This window comes from Vigna unguiculata, chromosome 2, assembly GCF_004118075.2.
Source record: "Vigna unguiculata cultivar IT97K-499-35 chromosome 2, ASM411807v1, whole genome shotgun sequence".
Classification (NCBI taxonomy): Eukaryota; Viridiplantae; Streptophyta; class Magnoliopsida; order Fabales; family Fabaceae; genus Vigna; species Vigna unguiculata.
Window position 1 is genome coordinate 25,887,183 of NC_040280.1, and position 20,948 is coordinate 25,908,130.

The 20,948-nt window shown below is 33.1% G+C and overlaps 1 protein-coding gene across 2 annotated transcripts; it reads right to left on the reverse strand.

Moving 5' to 3' along the window:
- Nucleotides 1-1,681: 1,681 nt before the first annotated feature.
- LOC114172722 lies at nucleotides 1,682-16,964 on the reverse strand. Of its 2 annotated transcripts, XM_028057053.1 has the most exons (22): nucleotides 16,792-16,964; nucleotides 16,220-16,501; nucleotides 15,968-16,036; nucleotides 15,749-15,886; nucleotides 15,532-15,647; nucleotides 14,930-15,014; nucleotides 14,174-14,269; nucleotides 13,604-13,772; nucleotides 13,368-13,510; nucleotides 13,182-13,268; nucleotides 12,771-12,956; nucleotides 10,855-11,022; nucleotides 9,643-9,763; nucleotides 9,475-9,544; nucleotides 6,346-6,433; nucleotides 6,125-6,245; nucleotides 5,624-5,817; nucleotides 5,373-5,481; nucleotides 4,819-4,899; nucleotides 4,308-4,411; nucleotides 3,044-4,230; nucleotides 1,682-2,869 (listed from the first exon to the last, which is right to left on the reverse strand). In XM_028057053.1, the coding sequence occupies exons 2-22, from the start codon at nucleotides 16,466-16,468 to the stop codon at nucleotides 1,987-1,989; spliced, it is 4,464 nt and encodes a 1,487-aa protein (XP_027912854.1). In that variant the 5' UTR covers nucleotides 16,469-16,501; nucleotides 16,792-16,964; the 3' UTR covers nucleotides 1,682-1,986. The 2 variants fall into 2 exon arrangements, with proteins under 2 accessions (XP_027912854.1, XP_027912853.1); XM_028057052.1 differs by lacking the exons at nucleotides 15,968-16,036; nucleotides 16,220-16,501; nucleotides 16,792-16,964 and having other exon boundaries at nucleotides 14,930-15,012; nucleotides 15,531-15,647.
- Nucleotides 16,965-20,948: the final 3,984 nt, after the last annotated feature.

Below are 20,948 nucleotides of genomic sequence, written 5' to 3' on the forward strand. Positions count from 1 at the left end.
GGCCAGGGCCTAATCAGTGAAATCTCGGTCAGGGTTGACTCCGCTAAATCCGTTGGTCGAAACCGACTCGGCTGAATATGGCCAATTTTCGATCACGGCCGACTCAGCTGAATATAATCAAATTTCGTACGGCTAAGTTTGGGCTAGAACCGACTCGACCAAATTTTGGTCATGACCAACATGACTGAATTCGACCAAATTTAGGTCGAGATTGACTCGTCTGAATACGATCAAATTTCGGTCACGATCGACTCTGCCGAATACGACAAAATTCGGGCCAGGACCAACTCTGCCAAATTTCGGTCGAGGCCAACACGACCGAATTTTGACCGGAGTCGACTCAAGTGAAGTCGAACGAATTTCGGTCGTGGATGACACAGTTGAATACGGCCAAATTTCGATCGTGACTGACTCATTTGAATACGGCCAAATTTCATCCTAGGCCGTCTCAGCCAAATACGGCCAAATTTGTGCCAAGGCAGACTCGACCAAAACTCAATCAGAGCCAACTCGATTGAATTCGACCGAATTTTAACCAGAGCCTACTAGGCTGAATATAACCAAATTTTGGTCGCAGTCGTCTCAACTGATTACGGTCAAATTTTGTCTAGGTCGAGTCAGCCAAATGCAATCAAATTTAGGATGAGGTCAACTCGACCGAATACTTCCAAATTTTGTCCAGGACCGGTTGGACCAAATTTCGATTAGGACCGACTTGACTAAATTCGGCCAAATTTCGTATAGGGTCACGTCAACTCAGTGAAATACGACTAAATTTGGACTAGTCCGTCTCGACCTTTAGTGTAACCTAACCAAAAACATAAATTGAAAATTTGGACAGGAGATTTTGGATTATCCATTTTGAAAATATAGATTTGGAGAATGGATTTCCAATCTATAAAATATATAAAATGTAGATCAGATTGAAATCCAAATCCAATAAAATGGATTTTAAATGGATTGGATTTTTAAAAAAAATTGATATTAAATGGATTAGATCAGAGAAAAAGTGGATTGGATTTTTTGCCCACCCCTACCTGCTTCACCCCAATTTGAGTAAAAATAAAACTAAGCCTCATAAGGTTCGCAACCATTACATAATCATATAAGAGAAACTATTAAAACCTAACAAACCCAACCCTTTCCTACTGAGTGAAGGATCAAACAAGTAAAGAGTCAGCTTCAAATAAATGATAACAGTTCCACTTTATTTAGTTCTATTAAGCAACATTGTACCCATATAAAAGTGCAATCAAGTATGAAGCAACTTGTAGAGGTGTAGTTCTTCAGGCAAAAGATATAGGTGTGCAATCGTGTAGGAAAAAATTGCAAGCACTCTTATATAGCTAGATAGACAGATGGATGGATAAACATATAGATACCAACCAAAAGGGAAATGAATAGAAACATATAGATATCAGGAAAAACAGACATGCAAATCAATAAAATCAAATTTGAACACAAATCAACAAATAAAAAAAGACATGAGAGCAACAGAAATGAACCTGGCATGAAGGGCGTGCACACACAGCTCTAAACCCAGATACAGAAATTGTGAAGGAGTGTAAACAAGTGATAAAGGGAGGCACACGTGTGAGCAGCAGTAAGAATTTCAATTTCTAAATTTTTTGGTGGAATTGAATTTCTAATATTAATGTTAATAAATATATAAAGACAAAACTACTGGAATTTCAAATGCATTTTAAATACCCTATCCAGACAAATTATTTTACTGCACAACATTCCAAGTGCACTAAAACATCAATTACTTGCTTAAAATTCCTCATCCAAACAGTGCATATAAATTAAAGATCTGATTTAAACTAAAATACACAGTACAATTCTACAACTTAACATTTATGCACAAACCTAATAGTTATTAATAGGTGACTTCACTGATATAACAATGGTTGACCTCTAAGAAGGAAAAAGCCATGCTTCCATGAGAGGATGAACAAACCAGGGCCACATTATATCTTGATAGAACTAACCACAGTTCTCTTCTGCTTTCACATCTACAATGCCTTCATTAAATGGATGAACTTCAACCTGAATTTGGTCCATTGATGGTAAAACTTCCATGCTATTAGACTCATGGACTGGTTTCTCAGATGAAGGGTGAGTGATGCAATAATGGTCAGAATGCGGTGAATCTATATGCTCCCAATACAAAGGATCACATTCAACTGATTTATCTCTTTTCCATCCTAAATCCTGTGGAGCATCATTTGTTCTTACCCTTTCCAGAGCTGAACACATTAAAGTTATATCAGGCAAGGCTAGTTCACGCAATTTGGCCTTTAGAGTAACTTTTCCAGCATAATCAAGTTCCTGAAATTGCTTGTGCAAAGCATCAATTTCACGTTGTAGTGATACCTCAGACCCCTCTTCGCTCATTTCTTGGACACTGAAGTTTAACCTCCTCCAATGAATATGAATTGCCTGCAATGGTACTGATTGCAATGATACTTCAGACCCCTCTTCATTCATTTCTTGGAAACTGGAATTGAACCTAGTGCCATGATCTTGAACTACCTGCAAGGGTATATTGTACCTAGCAAGTTCACATGCACAAGGTAGACCATGTGTAGTTCTAATTGTGCAACCACATATAGAACTGTCAGTGCCAATGGTCTTAATTCGGTCATATTGATCAGATATATAACTCAATGCACTCCTTGATACAAATCCCACCAACATTTTGTAGAATGGAGTATTGTATTCCACTGTATTTATGCTTTTCTCAAATGACACTTTAATCTCCTTGTGTTGCAATTTAATCATGTTATTTATAGCATCCCAACAACTACAAATGTCCCCCGCACTATCTTCAAGCAAGTTCTCCAACCTCCAATGTGCTGTTTCCGATCTGTACAGTAACACATAAGAGTTACCATTTGATATCTATAATCATATTAACAGTTAGCAACTTAGCATACTAAGTAGCATATTGGCACATAATAATAATTAGCATAATCATAATTAAATTAATATTTAACATAATAATAGTAGAAGCAGTTTAACCCACATAATTAAAGCATACCTGTTAAGTGTTGTGTTACCCAAATGCATCACTCGATCTATCCATGCCGTGACAAATTTTTCCTTATGAGGAGTAAGCCACGTATTTTTCACATAATCACCAAAATTTGGAAAATCTGAGCAAACTTTGTCAAATAATGCCAAACGATGCGTATACTCACCCTCGTTAGGAGAATTCATAACATTGTGCCATGCATCCATCACCAAGTCATATTGCTCCTTCGGATGAACCATCATCTTGCATTTGGCCTTCACATTCTTGATTATATGAAAACGACATAACAAATTAGAAGAGCTCGGAAAGACTGCCTGCACTGCATCCATCAGAGCAGTGTCTCTTACAGTTACAATTACTGGAGGCATCTCACTGTCTTTGACAATCAATTCTCTTAACTTCTCCAGTGCCCAAGTGAAGTTATCAACTTGCTCAGACTCTAGATAAGCAAATGCCACAGAGAATGTTAACTCTGTTGAAGTAACACCAACAATCTCAAGTAGTGGCAATTTATACCTATTGACTTTATAAGTATTATCAAGGAGCAAGACAGTATGGAAAGCGCTTAGAAGTTTGATGGCATCTGGATGTGCCCAAAATATATCACTGATAGCATCAGAACCATCCATCTTTCTATTCCAATATACATATTGATCATATTCCAATAACTTTTGTAGCTGTTGCATTTCTGTCCTAGGACCTTTCTGAGAAGATCGATAAGCTTGTCGAGCATTATAAATATGCCTAATAGTAGTCTCATTATTATGATCTTTCAATGTTAGTAGTATGTTTCTCGGCTCCACCATGTTTTTTGTCATATCAATGACTAAAGACTTCTCTTCAGCACTTAATCGGCCAGCATATGAATGTCCTACCACCAATGTTTCCCCTAATTCATGGTTGTGACGACCACACATTACCTTAACAACCCATTTTTCATTCTTTTTCAAAGCTTTTGCCCTTAGCTTGAAGGGGCACTCACATTTTTTGGTACTAGTCACCTTAGATAATGTATTCTTGTATGGTCTATATTTTCCACTCCTTTCACAGCCCATTATTACATATGTCTTCCCTTTGTTATTCTTTTTATTAGTTCTTGTACATGTTTCTGACCTCAAAATAGTAAGGACAAATCCATTCTCTTTTGCTACTTCTCGAGCCCAATTCAGCATAGCGTCTCGAGAAGGGAAAACCTGAAATATAAATAAAATTTTAGATTTTTATGGTCACATGCTGGTAACAAAACAAAATTAATTAACTGTTCAGTTACCTCCGTAGTATAAAATGGGTCATTAGAATCACCGGTCTCAATATTTCCTCCATCAGTCCGAATAGACACCTCCTTAGACATCTGACTAACATGGTCTTCTATGTCTAGCCACAAATTGAAAAGATAAGTAAAGTTTGCAACATATTAAAAAAAATTAAAATATATTTAAACCAGACTTTATGTTGGTCAACTATAGGTAATACGTTCTTGCACAGATATGGACTACTATGTGAAAGTGAAGAAAGAATCCTGCTTCTATGAACAAAACAATTGCATAAAATCTCAACGAGTTCCTGAACAAAAATGAAGAGTCAAAATTGCTATGGAGCTAGATTAAATATAATTGAACTTTTTTTGTTAAAAAACCACCAGTTGCTTTTGATATATGAACACCAGCTATTTATACATTTCCAATTACCTAAATAACAAATTGCTATTGACAACGTATGATGATGTGTCACCCAAAATAACCTGACCAAAAATCCATGAAACAACTTAAGATTCCACTCACCACTTCTCCGTTCAATGAGAGCCATTTCTGTTCTCTTGGGTCCAGAAACCTCTTCCACATCAGGAATTGGAATTGCACTTTCTGCCAAAGAAAAGAGCAGAAAGTAGCACACTTTGATTTAGAATTGGCATTTTTAGAATCTTGAATGAATGATGGATACAATTCAATGTAAAATGCAACATAATTTGCAGAATAAAACAAAATTGGTCAGCCTCCACTCCACTCAGATGGGAAGAAGAACTAAAACCCACGCAAAAACTCAATTCAGAAATATCTCAACTGAGGGAAAGAAACCATATTGCAAAACAAAGTCAAGGAAACTAATGCACAGAAATAGTAAGGTGAATATTCAAAATACAAAAAATAACATATTAGATCTGAAAAGTAGGATTTTCTGCAAGACAAATAAAACTACATAACACTATACAAAAGAATAAAACGCAGTAACAGCAGAGAAACTGATGGTCAAGAAAATAAGAATAGGTACAACACAATCATAAGTATAAATATACATTCATTAACCAATCAACTAAAATATTAGAATAAGCACATACCTAAGCGGTCCTTGTAATGCTTCTCACTAGTAGATACTAGCTTCAACACCTCATCCTCAGAAGGCAAGATTAGTTGCAGAACTTCTCCATCAGTTCCCCATGTATCAAGCTGTTTATAAAACATGACCATACAAATATTATGATCAAGCCGTTTATACTCTTAAGGATAGAATCAAGCACATTTTTTTTGCAGATGCTTTCTATACATGAGTTTCAAAATCATTGAAGTTTCATCTCAAAGACACACATACCATTGCACCCCCACCCAGCAATAATTGAATATGCAGGCGCCGTTTTGGCCTTTCCCATGATCCTTCCGTTTTGTGTATACTCACAGTAACAACTGATGATTTAAGATCAGCCACATAATGTGTTAATAAATAATTGCCTTTTGTGAATCCGTATCCATCACCATCATCCTCAAAAAGAACACCTTCAGCTTTTCCTGCCAGTGATTAAGAGTTCATTTGGATAAAAAACTTAATCAAACACTGCTTCCCATAAATTTCTCCATCAAATTTATTTTCATTTGATAAAAAGAGCTTATTTTGATAAATTGCACCAAGAAGCATATCCATATAAGAGTTTAGGGGATAAACTGTTTTCACAAGCTCAAATTAGCCCCCTATAATTTCTTTGAAACGCTCAGTTAATTATATCTGTACTTCCTTAAAGAGCAAGGTGTTATCTGAAGAGTACAGACCTGACCAAGATAGTTGTGTTTGAACCAAAAATTTAATGCATCAACTTACCATGTTCGTCTAAAGCCACGAGAAGAGTCAAATCATCTGAAGGGTTAGCTTCTTCAACATGCTGAAGAGAGAGACCCACAGGAATAATAGAACCACCTTTCAAGTATAAGGCTGGCAAATCCTGACATGCCCCCAACAGAAACAAAATGAAAATGAAAGAAAATCAATTAAAATACAACAAAAGTAAAATACAAATAAAAAGTGCAGGAAAAATAAGGTACCGGATGTGCATCGTCGAAATCAAAACCCAACCATATCCCCTTAGGCAAGGTAATCTCCAATTTATCCAACCCCTGTGCATGTATGGTGCTGATCAAGATAAAAACATGTTAAATCAAGCACAACATCGGACGTGATAGCCTTTTATCAAACTTCTAAATTAAACTTGAGGCTGTGACACAAAAATAAAATGAAAAACCAGAGATCCTAAGACCACCGCATACTCATAAATATGCAGCACTAATGAATAAGAGAAAATATTACACATTTTTAATATTTACATCACCTAGAATTGCTTAACTTGTTTGAATAGGTTATCACCTAGGTGTAGTCTGTTCAGTTGTTCTGCGTATATCTGATTGAAGGACTTCTATAACTCATTTTAAGAGATATGATATCAAAGGACAAATTCAGTATAATACTTCTCAATTTCTCTATTCTCAACATGTGTTGGAAGTACCACAACAAATAGAGATAAGGCTAATTTAGAATATATATATATATATATATATATATAATATATATATATATATAAGTGGGTGCAAATCTCACCTTATAAGCTGATTTTATGGAGTTGAGTTAAGCTTAAAATCCACTTCTCAACATGATATCAGAGTTATGAGTTAGAACCTATCCTAGTGAGATTTTTCATTTGTTGGGCATATTCTTTTGCCCACTATCAGACCACCCATTAATATAAAGTCTCACGCTCGAGATGTATATACCTCAGTGTAAGAGGAATGTTGGAAATCTCATATCGACTAGAGATAATGCCAGTTTAGAATATATATATATATATATATATATATATATAAGTGGGTGCAAATCTCACCTTACAAGCCGGTTTTTTGAGACTGAGTTAGGCTTAAAGTTCACTTCTTAACATGGTACAAAAGCAATACCATCCCCCATGACTTGTTTTGTCACTAATTCTTTCAACAAATACATGAATAAGCTAATAGATGCATTAATCTCTTAAGCATTCCTCTGTATTTTTCCCTTCTCTACATGAATACATCTCACTCTATCTATTATAATTTGGTGACAACACCAATACGTGCCATAGGCATACATCCCAAGCCAACATGATTTTTCCTTGACAAGCACCAAGTCATCTTCGCCTCATAACACAATAGAGATCCCACAATTCACCATCGATGGCCACAATCAGTTTTCTCTACTAGGCACCAAATTTGGTGTCTTGTTTGGTGACAAAGAACCTAGCACATCGCGGATTGCCTTCACTCACAACATCTTTAAGCACCCCAATCAACAATGTGGAAACCTTGCACCACCTTCCGTCGCTAGAGCTATGTCACCAATGTCCATAGGGTTCACTAGCTTCCCTTGTCCCTATTTAAACCATATGTTCTTGTTTTCCACCACTATTTGTGTTAGATGTAATGGGCTTAGGCCCATCCCCTTGTATATTTTTATTTATAAACACATAATCCTATGTAGTATGTACACATTAGGGATTCAGTCTATGTCTCTCTCCGTCTCTTATTTTAGCATGGTATCATAGCCATTTAAAAGTCTATCCTAACGAGATCTATTGTCTGTTAGACATATCAGACCACCCATCAATATTTAGTCTCACGCTCCAGAGGCATATGCCTCAACGTGAAGGGATGTGTTGAAGATTCTTCATAGACTAGAGATAACGTAAATTTACAATATATAGGTAAGTACAAACCTTACCTCACAAGCGATCTTTTTAGGGTTGAGTTAGGCTTAAAGTTCACTTCTTAAGAAGTCTTCAGCCCATCTTTTTGTTTTTCCTTATTTATAAATACATAACCATATATGCTCTATAAACATTAGGGATTCAATCTATGCCTCTCTTATTTTAGTAGTTTGTTTAAACCCTAGGGGGAGTGGGTTGTATGGTCAATTTGGAGGAGACCCTTTGTTGTTGCTTCTTAGGAGCTTAGCTCTAGGCATTTGGATATTTTTTATTCTTCTGTATTTCTTACTTTCAATCAAACAGAATCAGTGATCTCCTTTCTCAATTTATTGTTTCTTTATTTCTGCAATTTAGATACGTATCATGATTAATTTGAAACACTATCCCAGTCTCTATACATAGAGAACTCTAACTCTAGAGTAATAATTACAAAGCGCTCTCTAGAATCTTCTAATAACTTCTATTAGCTTCAAGTAATACATTTATTAGTCTACAAGCTTTAGTAATACATTTGATATCCTACTCACAACAAATAGTGGTCATTGTCATTGTTCACCATCTTCGTCAAGGCTAGTGGTGGGCCAAGAAGGTATGTCCCACTCATCGTGCAATAGACAGCGTCATTGAGACCTCCTGAGCCCACTACAAGGAGTGGTGAGGCCTCATTTGACTTCAACTTTAGTACATTTTAATTCTTTTGGTTCTTTGCCAAACAAGTTCTTTTTGTTATGAATCAAAACAACAAGAGATAAATCTTTTTTATTATCGGCCCACTATCAAACCACCAAAAACATCTAATCACCCACTCAAGAAGTCAATTCCTTAACATAAAGGGGCATATTAAAGACTCCACATCAACTAGAGATATGACCAAATTATAGTATATAAACGAGTGTAAACATCCCATCACAAGATGATTTTGTAAAGTTAAATTAGACTCGAAGTCAATTTTCATCAGATGGTATCAAAGTCTATCCAAATGAAGTTTGTTGATCCTATCAAGTCATCCTCCTTCAAGCCACTATTTCAAATGCACAGAAGCAGCCGGTAGATAATATCCATAAACAAAGTATATAAAGCCTCAACAAACATAGATAGGTGGGGCTTTAGATTACAATTATTTACTTTTTCTTTGCTTGTGCTAACTAATACCACTGAATATCGATACTAATAAATTTAATGTTTCCTACTTATTAAAATACGTGAAGGATGAATGTAAAAGGATATTTACCATAAGTACCTTAAATTGTTTTACAACCTAGAAAAGTAAAATGTTAAAAAATATTATCATTCACCCTTTGTCAAGTGACTAAAAACTACATCAAATTTGCAGCCAGCATGCATAGAAGCACTAGGATAACCAGCCTATTTCATGAAAAGCATCTCCAAAAAAAAAAATAGTGGTGGTATCTAAATTGGTGATGGTCAAGTATAGTAGAAGAACCTTGCATACACTAAGACTGGACCGAGCAAAAACGAATTTTCAAGCTTCCTCAGGCTAGGATCTTTTGGATCTGCAAAAGCATAATAAATAAGTATATAAAAATAAGAAAGATCAAATATCAAAATAAAACCAACGACATTAGAAGTAGTAGACAGAACATGAACGCACCAGCAAAGAAAGTAGGGGTTGCCACTGGAGTGCCCCGTGTATGAGCAAAATAAAAAAGAGTGTAGATAAGTGGGATTAGGCGGTATCGCCTCTTCAATGCCAATCGGCAAACTTCTTCACACTAAGTTAGAGCTGAGGTTAGTGAGGCACAAATTACAGAAAACCATTGCAGTATGCAAGAATCATAAGGGCTGTAAAGTGTCACATCTTCTCATTTATCACAGAAATGTGTTCTAAACCTTTATCAGATAGTGCTAGGTTTCCACAGATTAGAATTAAAAGTTTTCTATTAAAGAAATATACTAGGCATGCATAATATAGTCGGAAGGTCCTAGCAAAATCAAATAACAAATTACCACTACAAGAATAACATCCGGATTAGGCCAGTAAAAGAAAAAAAAAATCACAGGTAAAAGCTATTAAACAGAATTCACGATGATGAATGTGGTATTCTTTCACATCCTCCATCCTAGATACCTTAAATAGAATTAAATTAAGTATTTACATCCGACGGATATCTAGCACCAATAAAGGGGGGAAATAGCCCTAGAAAAATTTGAAAGTTCTTGGAATTACGGTTATGACCTAACTCAACCTCAAACAAGTTTTCAAGGCAAGGGTTAGTCGATCTTTATTAAGGCATAACTCTAGTCTGTGTGGTATTAAACATCGCCCACCCTTGAGGTTGCAACTATGGCTGGCTACAAGTAACCCCAAGGCAACTTTAACACTCTGAAGCGTGGATGCAAGTGGCTCAAAAACAGATCTAAGAAATATTGTGATACCATCTTGGAATTTGGGTTTAGCACCAAACTGAGTCGTACAAATCTAGCTTGTAAGGTTAGAATTGTTCAAACATTTTAAACTTTATGTAAGTCATATATTTATTTGACGTGAGACTCAACTGCAATTCAGGTAACCCCCAAAAAGGCAGCAACTAAGGTAAGCTTGGGTTGCCCTCAATTAAGGCAACTTTTCAATAAAAGTAGAATAAATCAATAACAGATGCACACCTATAGCTTAAAGCATGAAATGAAATATGTGAGATTATGAATTTTTTCCCACTAACTCAAAATCATTAAGTTGATACAAATGTAATGATCAAGCTCAATATTCCGACTTCATTCTTTCTTCCTCCGAGTGATACATATTAACATGAAATTTCAACTTAGAATTTAGATAAATATCCAACAAAGGCAAAGATGAACTAACCTCTTCCCCAAAAGCCCAAGGTACATGATCAGTGGTGCAAGCTTCAGAATGCCCTCGGCAAAAGGGAAACAAGGAACCAACACCCATCCACCTTCCAAAAAGTTTAGGTGTAGCATTTCCAGCAAATCCACCAATATCAGCACCTGAAAATGGCTGACCACTAAGTCCCTGAATAAAAGCAAACAATATTATTAAGGGAAATAAAACATATATACTCAAAGGGATTATTTAATGTGTGGAGCCAACAAGTACACGAGCTTAAACTACAAGGGGAAGACAAATGAACGAGTTTATTGTATATATGTCTAACACACACCATGCAAGCGCCCTTTTAGACTTAAAAGTGTGAACAACTTTTTATTAGAAAAATCGGGCAGCTAGGTTTGGACTATATACAGCTATACCAAGCCATGAACCAATGTTAGTACACTATCGTTACCTATATAGTTGGCTTGTATGAGTTATTTTTGGATTGTACATTAGTAGGTTCTCTTCTATTGTATCTTTTTCCTTTTCATGTACAGCTGTCAGTGTATGACAGTTGTCAGTAACTGACATGTATAAGTAAGTCAGTGTACATATGATTCTGTGTGTGATGTTTATAAAATAATTTCAGTTCATTCTCTCTCTTTCCTCTCTTTACTTCATCTAATAACCAATAATCCCAAAAAACCATAAACTAATACATAGACACACGAATGATTTTGTTTCACTAACACAGACACCCCCAATGTTGTGAACTGAACATCTCTAGTGTGGGACTAAATATTTGTGAGGGGTCTAATAGTGGCTGGAAAGCAGATGGCACTATAAGTACAAGAAACCTCGCTAGGATAGGATATAATATCATCTTAGGAAGTAGACTTTACACATTGCTCAAACTCACAAAATCCAACTTGTAAGATGAAATTTGTACCCACCTATATCAAATAATTTAATCATATCTCTAGTTGATATGAGATCGCTAACACAACTCCTCATGTCAAGGATTGGACATCCAGTGTGTGAGACTGGATATTTGTGAAGGTGGCCTGATAGCGGCCTAGTAGTAGGTAACATATAATAGGCCCAACAAATCTCACTAGAGTAGAAACTGATATCATCTTGAAGGTGAACTTTAAGTCTAACTCAACCTTACAATTACAAAATGACGTTTGCACCCACTTATATATTATAATTTAGCCATATCTCTAATCAACATGGACAATCCAATACTTTTCATTTCACATATGTGGCTCAAAAATAAGCAAGTTTTAGGTATGGTTGGACAATAAAAAAAACAAAAATTTGAAGCTTGGTTCACCATGTTTTGAGAGACTAACCCTTAAACCCAACCTGTTGTTGGTACATGAATGGTTTTAAATTTATATATCACACTTATTTTTCTAAAATAATGTAGTGTATAAAGTTCCAATTCAGAGTGTTTATTCTGAGACACATTATTTCCTGTCATTCAGGTTTTATGTTTAAATTTAAAGTAAATATTAGATTGTAGTAAGACAATAATAACATCTTAATTCTTCTGAAACTGAACCACATTTTCAAAAATTATGCGCAAGTTTCAAAAATTCAGTGTCAATAGAATCATAAAGAATAATACACATCACAACTCAAAAAAAAGGGAAAAGGATGATCCACATCATTACAAAATGTAGACTTCAACATCAAAACAACTACGTGTTTATCATATGAAAGCACTGTCATGTAGCCCTAATGAAAAAAGTATCATTTATCATTTGCAACAAATATTTCCAAAACTTAAGCTAACAAAATTTGTTATAATGTTGCTAAATGTATACTGTGTATCTAGAAATGTTTCTCAAGAAATTGCAGAAGTTAATTCATGGAACAATGACAACATAAAATCGCAATGCTACTCAAAGGAAGTAGCCTCCATGCTACAAATGTAACCATACCAGCTGAAGTACCATGGAGATACTCATATGAAGATGCTCCCAGGTCGAAAGATTATCACCAGTCCATGTTGCTGCATACCGTTGGCTGCCAATAAATCCAGCTCTTGTAAGAACAAAAGGACGTTTCTCTTCATTAGCTAGTTTCATGCCTTCATAGGTCGATCTTGCCATCAGAAGACCATACACCTATAGTGAAACAATCATTATAATTGACATAATTTCGTAACTAAACAGTAAGCATAAAAATAGTTAACTCAAAATTCAAACACTAACAACAGAATCAAGATGCAGACCATATCTAATTATATAATCCAACAGAATCAAGACTCAAACACTTTATAAACTTTGTCAACAAGTTTATGGTAAAATAACATGCGAGTCCAAAATCACAAAAAGGGTAAAGTATATTACATTATGATAGAAAGAATGATTCTGTCGCCCACCAAGTTCACTATCTCCTCTATGAACATTGCTATCAGGCATTGTATTTGTTTCAACCTGGAAATGGAACAAATCAGGAGTCACAAAGAGTGGGATTTGTATCAAAATATTGTTGCATATTATTCAATGAAAAGAAACTAAGGATATTAGAATTACCTTAAAAATAGTTGGTTCGTTCATATCATTCCATATACCATCAACACCATTGGAAATGAAATCCTTGACTAAATTTGCCCACCATGCACGAACTTTTGACTGAGTATAGTCGGGGAAGACACAAGGCCCAGGCCACACCTCCCCTGAGAATGCATATATGGCATCATGTATCATAAAAGAAGAAGACACGCATGAAGGACAAAAATATTTGTGTAAAAGAAAAACAAAAAGCATACCTATGAAAGGAGTTCCATCTTCATTTTGGATCCAAACATCATCTTTAGAACCACTGTCATATACAAAATAACCCTCTTCCAGCTTGATTCCAGGATCAAGCATCCAAATGACTTTACAACCACTACTACGGAGATCTTTCACCAAAGACATGGGGTCTTGGAAACGTTTCTGAAAGATATCACAATACTTACTTTTCTAAACAAAAAACTATTGCCAGACTTTAAAATGGCTAAGCCAAAATTTAACTAAGTATTTTCGAAATCAAAAGTGCAGGTTACAAGCATTCAAATGACTTTACAACCACTACAATGGAGATCTTACACCAAAGACATGGGATCTCAGAAACGCTCCTGAAATATATCACAGTACTTACTTTTCCAAACAAAAAAAAAATTGTACGACACTAAAATGGCTATGCAATACATCACTTTAACATATGAAACACAGGACATGGAATACTTGTACAAAACATTAAATCAATTCAAGTGCATGATTAGAAAGATCTAAAGTAAAAAATTATGATAATGTAAATTAATAATTCATCATTTTCACGAGTAAAATAAACCTGCCTTGTCAAATGTGAAAACACGAAGACCATCCATGTAATCAGTATCCATCCATATCACGTCACATGGTATGCACTTCTTCTGGAACGTTTTAGCAACCTGCAAAATTTAATTGTTAACATATCAAAGACTTAACATGCTTTGGAATAACTGAAAACCAATAATGTTAGAATGAAATTAATGAAACTAAGTTGATACCGATGCAGAATTCCTAAATTCCTAGGTATTTTGAATGTCTGCATATCAATAAAATTATCTGGTATACATGAAAATTTATCATTGATGTTAAGTATGAAAGTTGAAATTTATTACAGATTGTCTAGATGATGTCATGGTGTAATGACAACACTTTTCAGTTTCCGGATTATCATATTCAAATACAACTGCATTAGCTAAACTAGGTTTATATGCAAAGGATTTATAATCATCTGAGATTCCCTTGTATATTGGATGGTATACCCAAAAATGAAGAAATATGATATCCTGCCACGTTCTTATGCTTTATGTCAAGCACATGCATATTATCATCTCATCCGAAAATCCCAGATATCTTATGTATTATACAGGTATACTAAACAAAGCATATAAGGATTTTCGTTTTTTCATAACCAAAAAAATTGAAAAAGCCAAAAAAGCATATATAGCAATAAAAGGCATAACTGGGAACACGTGTCATATTCAAAATCTTGCACTCTAACTCTGAACATACATGAATGCAACTAATACCAGAATCGTCACTATAGATAAAGAACCAAGTACCTCCAGAACTCTCTGATCAGATAAATAACTCGAATGGCATTGATGATAGCCTAAAGACCATTTCGGGGGCATAAATACAGTTCCTGACAAAGAAAAACTTTTAAGTTTTGCAGAATAATGTTCACATACTAATACATGCATGAAATTTTAATTTGAAAATGATCTCTTCTTCATTCTTGTAGATAAATTATAGTTACACAGATAAAAAAAATGCAAGATAATAGTAAATTCACATTACATGCCTACTAAATTTGAAGAATATAAATAAATAAGCATAATATTATGAATAAAAATGATTGATAATGTCTTTATTTTTAGACATAAATTTTATTAGCTCCAAGTATACTAAAAGCACACTACACATATTACAAACAAATATTTATGTACACACATAAAACATTAACATATGCTATACGAAATCAATAATTGTGGGTCAACTACAGGTAACAGGTTCTTCTATAGATATGGACTACTCTCCATAAGTAAGGACGGACTTCAATTTTTACACACAAATTAATTGCACAAATCAACCAAGATGAAGAGGCATAATTTCCATGGACCTCAAATAATTATAATTTGATTTTTTTTATTAGAAAATTACCAATTGCTTTGATAGAGAACTTAACACTTCAGTGGGTGAAGCAAAAGGACCAAATGTAACGACAGGATATGAAGATGGAGAAACAAACTGTATTGTTGATTCTTTCCTGAGATCAATCTGCTTACAAACAAACAAACAAATGCTCACCAAAATAGTAATATAACAGCATAAACATCTCTTCAAGGTTATAGATGAAAAGAAGCCAAATGTTACAGCACCTCACAGCGCCTTGTAGTGTCGGCAAGGATTCCTAGTCCCTCACCACTTGGAAGAACAGCTAACACCCATGGGTGTGATTGGTACAAAGATGTATTTCCAGATCCATAACCCCATGCATCGGTGTTCCATGTGAAAACCTGCAAATGAAATTTAACTGATAAGCACCAAGATAATAAGTAAATCTATCTAAAACGCAAAATTTCCTGAGATTGACTAACTCTTTGACCCGTCCTCTCAAGCTGTCCGCTAACTTCTCCAGTTCCATAAAGGGAGGAACCTACAGGCAACTGGTACGAAAACAAATGCAATCAATTTCTGGAGACAAGGGAAATGGCATGAACAGAAAATTACGCAGGAAAGAAAAAAGATAATTAATAAACACCTCTTAACAAAAAAAGATAATCAGCACCTGTAAGATGAAAAGTTGACAACCAATAGATATGAAGAAATACGCTAATGGAGTAACTGACCTCAAGTTTGACAATCTGCTGCTCTAATCGAATCTCAAACGTAGGGTTATACACAGGAACCTTCTCAGTAGATATAGGTGTGTCTCTGTCCTTGCCATTCAAAAAAGAAATACTGGGAGATGCTGCTTCTCTATCCTTTACAGAACAATCAAAACGAAACACTCCATCCTCCAGAATAGGCTGAAAAATCATTTTCGGTCTGACATGGCTAGCAGCAATGCCCGAACGTCGTCGTTTAGATCTAGCCATTTACGATACAGCCTCTCAGAAACCCCCTTTCTTCTGCACGTAAAAAAAATTGCCCTAGTGATAACCAAGCAAGTGTTGAATACAGTAGTTTAATCATGGAAATATTCTCACTGACATGAATGAAAATCGGAAACAACAGTGAGCATGTAAAAGCAGTAGCGAGGACGAATTAGATAGTTCGCTCCCACTCAATTCCAAGGAAATCGCTTAACGCTAAAGAACGATTGGCGACTACATCGGGAAGAACTAAAAACGACGCTGACATTGCAGAGAGAAATTACAGTTCCAAAGTGTGACGCGACAGAACGATAAAGGGAACGAACCTGAGAGAAATTATGGTAGATGAAAATGGCGTTTTCGGAAGAAGAATGTGACGGTGAAATGAAAATTGAAGGGTAACGGCTTCGGCGATGCTGCTACTCCGCACCACTAGGGCTGTTCATGGTTTGCTCTCACTGATTTTGCCCGGCTCACAAACTAATTTTTTGACTGGTTGGGTTTAGAAAACAAATAACAATATAAAAAACCGTATGCTAAATATTTTTTCTTTTTTTGGAACGATAGGATATAATTTAAATTTAATAATTTAAAATTCATATATCACTGTTTAATTTATTCAGTTAGTCTATAGTTGTTTAAATGACGAATTAATTTAGATAGATTATTCGGATTGCATGTTTATATTAAGTTGATCTTTTAGAAAGAAATACTTTTTTTAATAAATAAATTATATATAATAAATTTTTAATTACATAAAATGACATGTAAAATTTTAGTAGTTATTTTTATAATAGACTACGATTCTGTATAGCCTATTACTAAATTGCAACAAACAAAACATATTATAAAAAAAAATATATATATATATATATATATAACTATTAATTAATAAATATTAAATATAAATTCAGATCAGCTCAAATATCCATAAAATTTTAATTGTTTAGCCATATTAAATTATAGTTATCTCTCAAATTTATTTCATATTTGCTTATGAATTTGTTTGGTATTTTTTTCTAAACAATATCGACTAAAAGTTATATTGTTATATTGTTATATCATACCGTTATATTGTTATGTTATCATACTCAATAGCGAATCTTGATAAAAAAAGTTTGAAGGAACCAAAATAATATACTTAAATTTTATATATTTAATTATTATTACTAATATAACAATATTGAAATCCTTGTATGTTTTTCCTTAAAAAAAATTATAGTTTTGAAATTGTATTTGTTATGAAACTCATTTTGAATAAGTTTTTATAATCTTATCTCTTTCTCTAGATATTCTTATATCATAATTAAGTTCCAAAAAATTAATATGAAACATCCTGCCTATAAATCAACAAAATTAACATGAAACATTTCGCCTATAATTCAAAAAAAATTAATATAAAACTTTTCACTTATAATTCTTTGAATATTAAAAAATAGTTATCTAATTCAACAGTTGAATTCTTATAAAATAGGTTTTGGGTATATTCCTTTTTGTCACTCTAAAAAATAATCTATTATATTATTTTTCATCCATATACTTACCTACCTAAAAAAAGAAGACTACAAAATAATTTATCAAAATTTAATAAAAAATTGAGAGAATAATTACTAAAAAAATATAATAATCAAGTCACACTTAATACATAATTATGAAAAAACATATAGTACATAATTTTTCTTTTTATATTCATGAAAAATTAAATATACAAAAAAAAATCATATGATGGAAAAAAAAAACTAAATATCAACCATTACTGCTTGCACTAGGTGGTTGGCCTAAACAAAAAAACAGGCTTAACCATATAGGCAAACAAGTCGGATAAAATGAATAAATATGTGGAGAGTTGTTTGTTACTTTTCGTAAACTTTTTAAAAATTTATTAATCAATCTTTGTTTATCATCCAATGGGATGTATATGTACCACGAATTTTATTCTAAGCTACCAAAATCAATCCTTATTGCTTGCAATAGGTGGCTGACTTGAAGAAAAAAAAAAAAAAACGTCAAACCAGATAAGCAAAAAAGTTTGACACAATGAACAAATATGTGGAAAATTGTTTGTTACTTTGCGTACAATTTTGAAAAATTTACTAATCAATATTTGTTTATCATCCAATGGGATGTACATCTTATGTAACACGGATTTTATTATAAGTTATACAAATCAACCCTTATTGTTTGCACTAAGTGGCTGGATTGAAGAAATAAATAGGCAAAATAAGATAGGAACATAAGTTGACCCAATGAAAAAATATGTGGAGAGTTGTGTGTTACTTTGCGTACAATTTTTTTAAATTTAGTAATCCATCTTTTTGTTTCATTATGTACCACAAATTTTATTATAAGTTAGAGAAATCAACCTTGTTGTTTGCAATAGGTGGCTGACTTGAAGAAAAAAAAAACCAATAAATAGGGCACAATAAGTAAATAAGTGGGGAACTACATGTTACTTCTCGTGCAATTTTTAAAATTTTCTAATATCTTTTTTTTCATCCAATGGGATGTACTTTATGTACCATGATTTTAATATATGTCACAAAAATCAACCCTTATTTCTTGTTATAGGTGACACTGGCTTGAAGAAAAATATTGACCAATAAATGGCCTCAATAAGTAAAAGTAAGGAGCTGTCTATAACTTATTGTACAAGTTTAAAAAATTTACTAATCAATATTTTTTTTATTATCCAATGGCTGGCTTGAAGAAAAAAATATGTCAAATATGATAGGCGAATAAGTTGTCCCTAATGAAAAAAGACGTGAAGAGTTGTGTGTTACTTTGCGTACAGTTTTTTAAAATTTAGTAATGATTAATTTTTTTCATATGTACCACTAATTTTATTATAAGTTAGAGAAATCAACTTATTGGATGCACTATGTGGCTGACTTAAAATAAAAAAAATAGACTAATAAATGGGGCACAATAAGTAAATAAGCGGGGAGTTGCACATAACAAATTTAATTATATGCAAATTTAATTACAATATACAAATGTATTTTACGTAATAAATGTATTTTCAACCACATTTAATAGAAAACATTCTATCAATTACATATCATGTGAGAATTGTTCTTAAAGATGACAAATAAACCCATCTCCATGGGTATTACCCGAACTCGTCCTCTTTTTGACCGAGAATCCTCGTATTGACTGTGTATAGGTATAGGTATGGAGAATTTCCGACTTCTTCAATTGGGTATGGGATGTACATATCCTGCCATAATACTCGTCTCCGCCATATCTATGTTCCCGTTTAAATTATTAAAATATTCACAATTAATTAAGTAACCATATATATATATATATATATATATATACTTTTTGTTTTTATTTTTTCTAATTATTTGGTTTGTCATGAAACTCATTCGCATTTCTATTATATTTTTTCATTTTATCATAACTTTTATGTAATTATGTTAAAATGATGTATGTCAATTATAATTTTTTTATGTCTCACAATTGAATATTTCTATTATTTTTTATTTATTGTATATTTCTCTTTCACATGAGAATGTTTAATACTCTCAATTTGAGTGTTTAATAACATAAATCTTTCATTTACTAGGTAATATAAAAAAAATCTTTACTTATTAGTATTCATTTTTGTTTTATTTGAATAACTTTTTTGTTTTAAATTAGAGTATATCGAATACAAATTTCCATCCATGGGTACATATACTATGATAGCCGTACCTGCCTGTTAACATGTGGATATAAAAAATACTTTTACCCGTAACCCGCCTGTTAACATGTGGATATAAAAAATACTTTTACCCGTAACCCGCCGATATCATTTACAGTATTCATTTTCTATTTGTGGTAGATTTTATCCGTAAATACCCGCGAGTACGATTTTTTTGACATCCCTAATCATATCATTATATTGTATCTTGTCATATTGTTATTTTGTCATATCATCATATTGTTATATCGTCATTTCGTTATATCATACTTTTGTCACTTCGTTCTATTGCAATTTTATCGTATTGTTATATTATCTTATCGTTATATTATTATATTATTGTATTTTATATTTATTAAGTTATAAAATTATGAGATCATAATTTTTAAAAGTTTAAAATAATAAAATAATAAAATTACATTTGATGTGATGATGATTGATCGTGATGATATGAAAAGTTAATTACCACATTACCGCTTAACAACTGCATCATTAATTAATAAAAAAATTTAATGAGAATTTATTTAAAAAATTAAATTAATGAATAATTAATATACTATATTTATTATAGATTTATTTTAAAATTTCCAAAATTTATAATGAAGTTAAAACATAATTTATCTGCTTATAATGTAATAAAAAAGCCACATATGTGATCAAATAAACTATCATATTTATATTTATTTTGAAGTGACACCTAGATAAAAGCAATAAAGAGCGAAACTAAGTAAATTATTTTATTTTAGATTTAAATAACTGAAAACATAATTTCTTCAAGACTAAAAGTAAAAGAAAAGA

Bases quoted from the DNA above. Each gene is read 5' to 3' on its own strand.
- LOC114172722 (XM_028057053.1), bottom strand. From the start codon at position 16,468: ATGGCTAGATCTAAACGACGACGTTCGGGCATTGCTGCTAGCCATGTC. The intron at 15,887-15,967 runs GTTAGTCAATCT...TTTCATTTGCAG, and splicing joins TTGAGAGGACGGGTCAAAGA to GTTTTCACATGGAACACCGA. The intron at 13,269-13,367 runs GTAATTCTAATA...TTCCATTTCCAG, and splicing joins ACGAACCAACTATTTTTAAG to GTTGAAACAAATACAATGCC.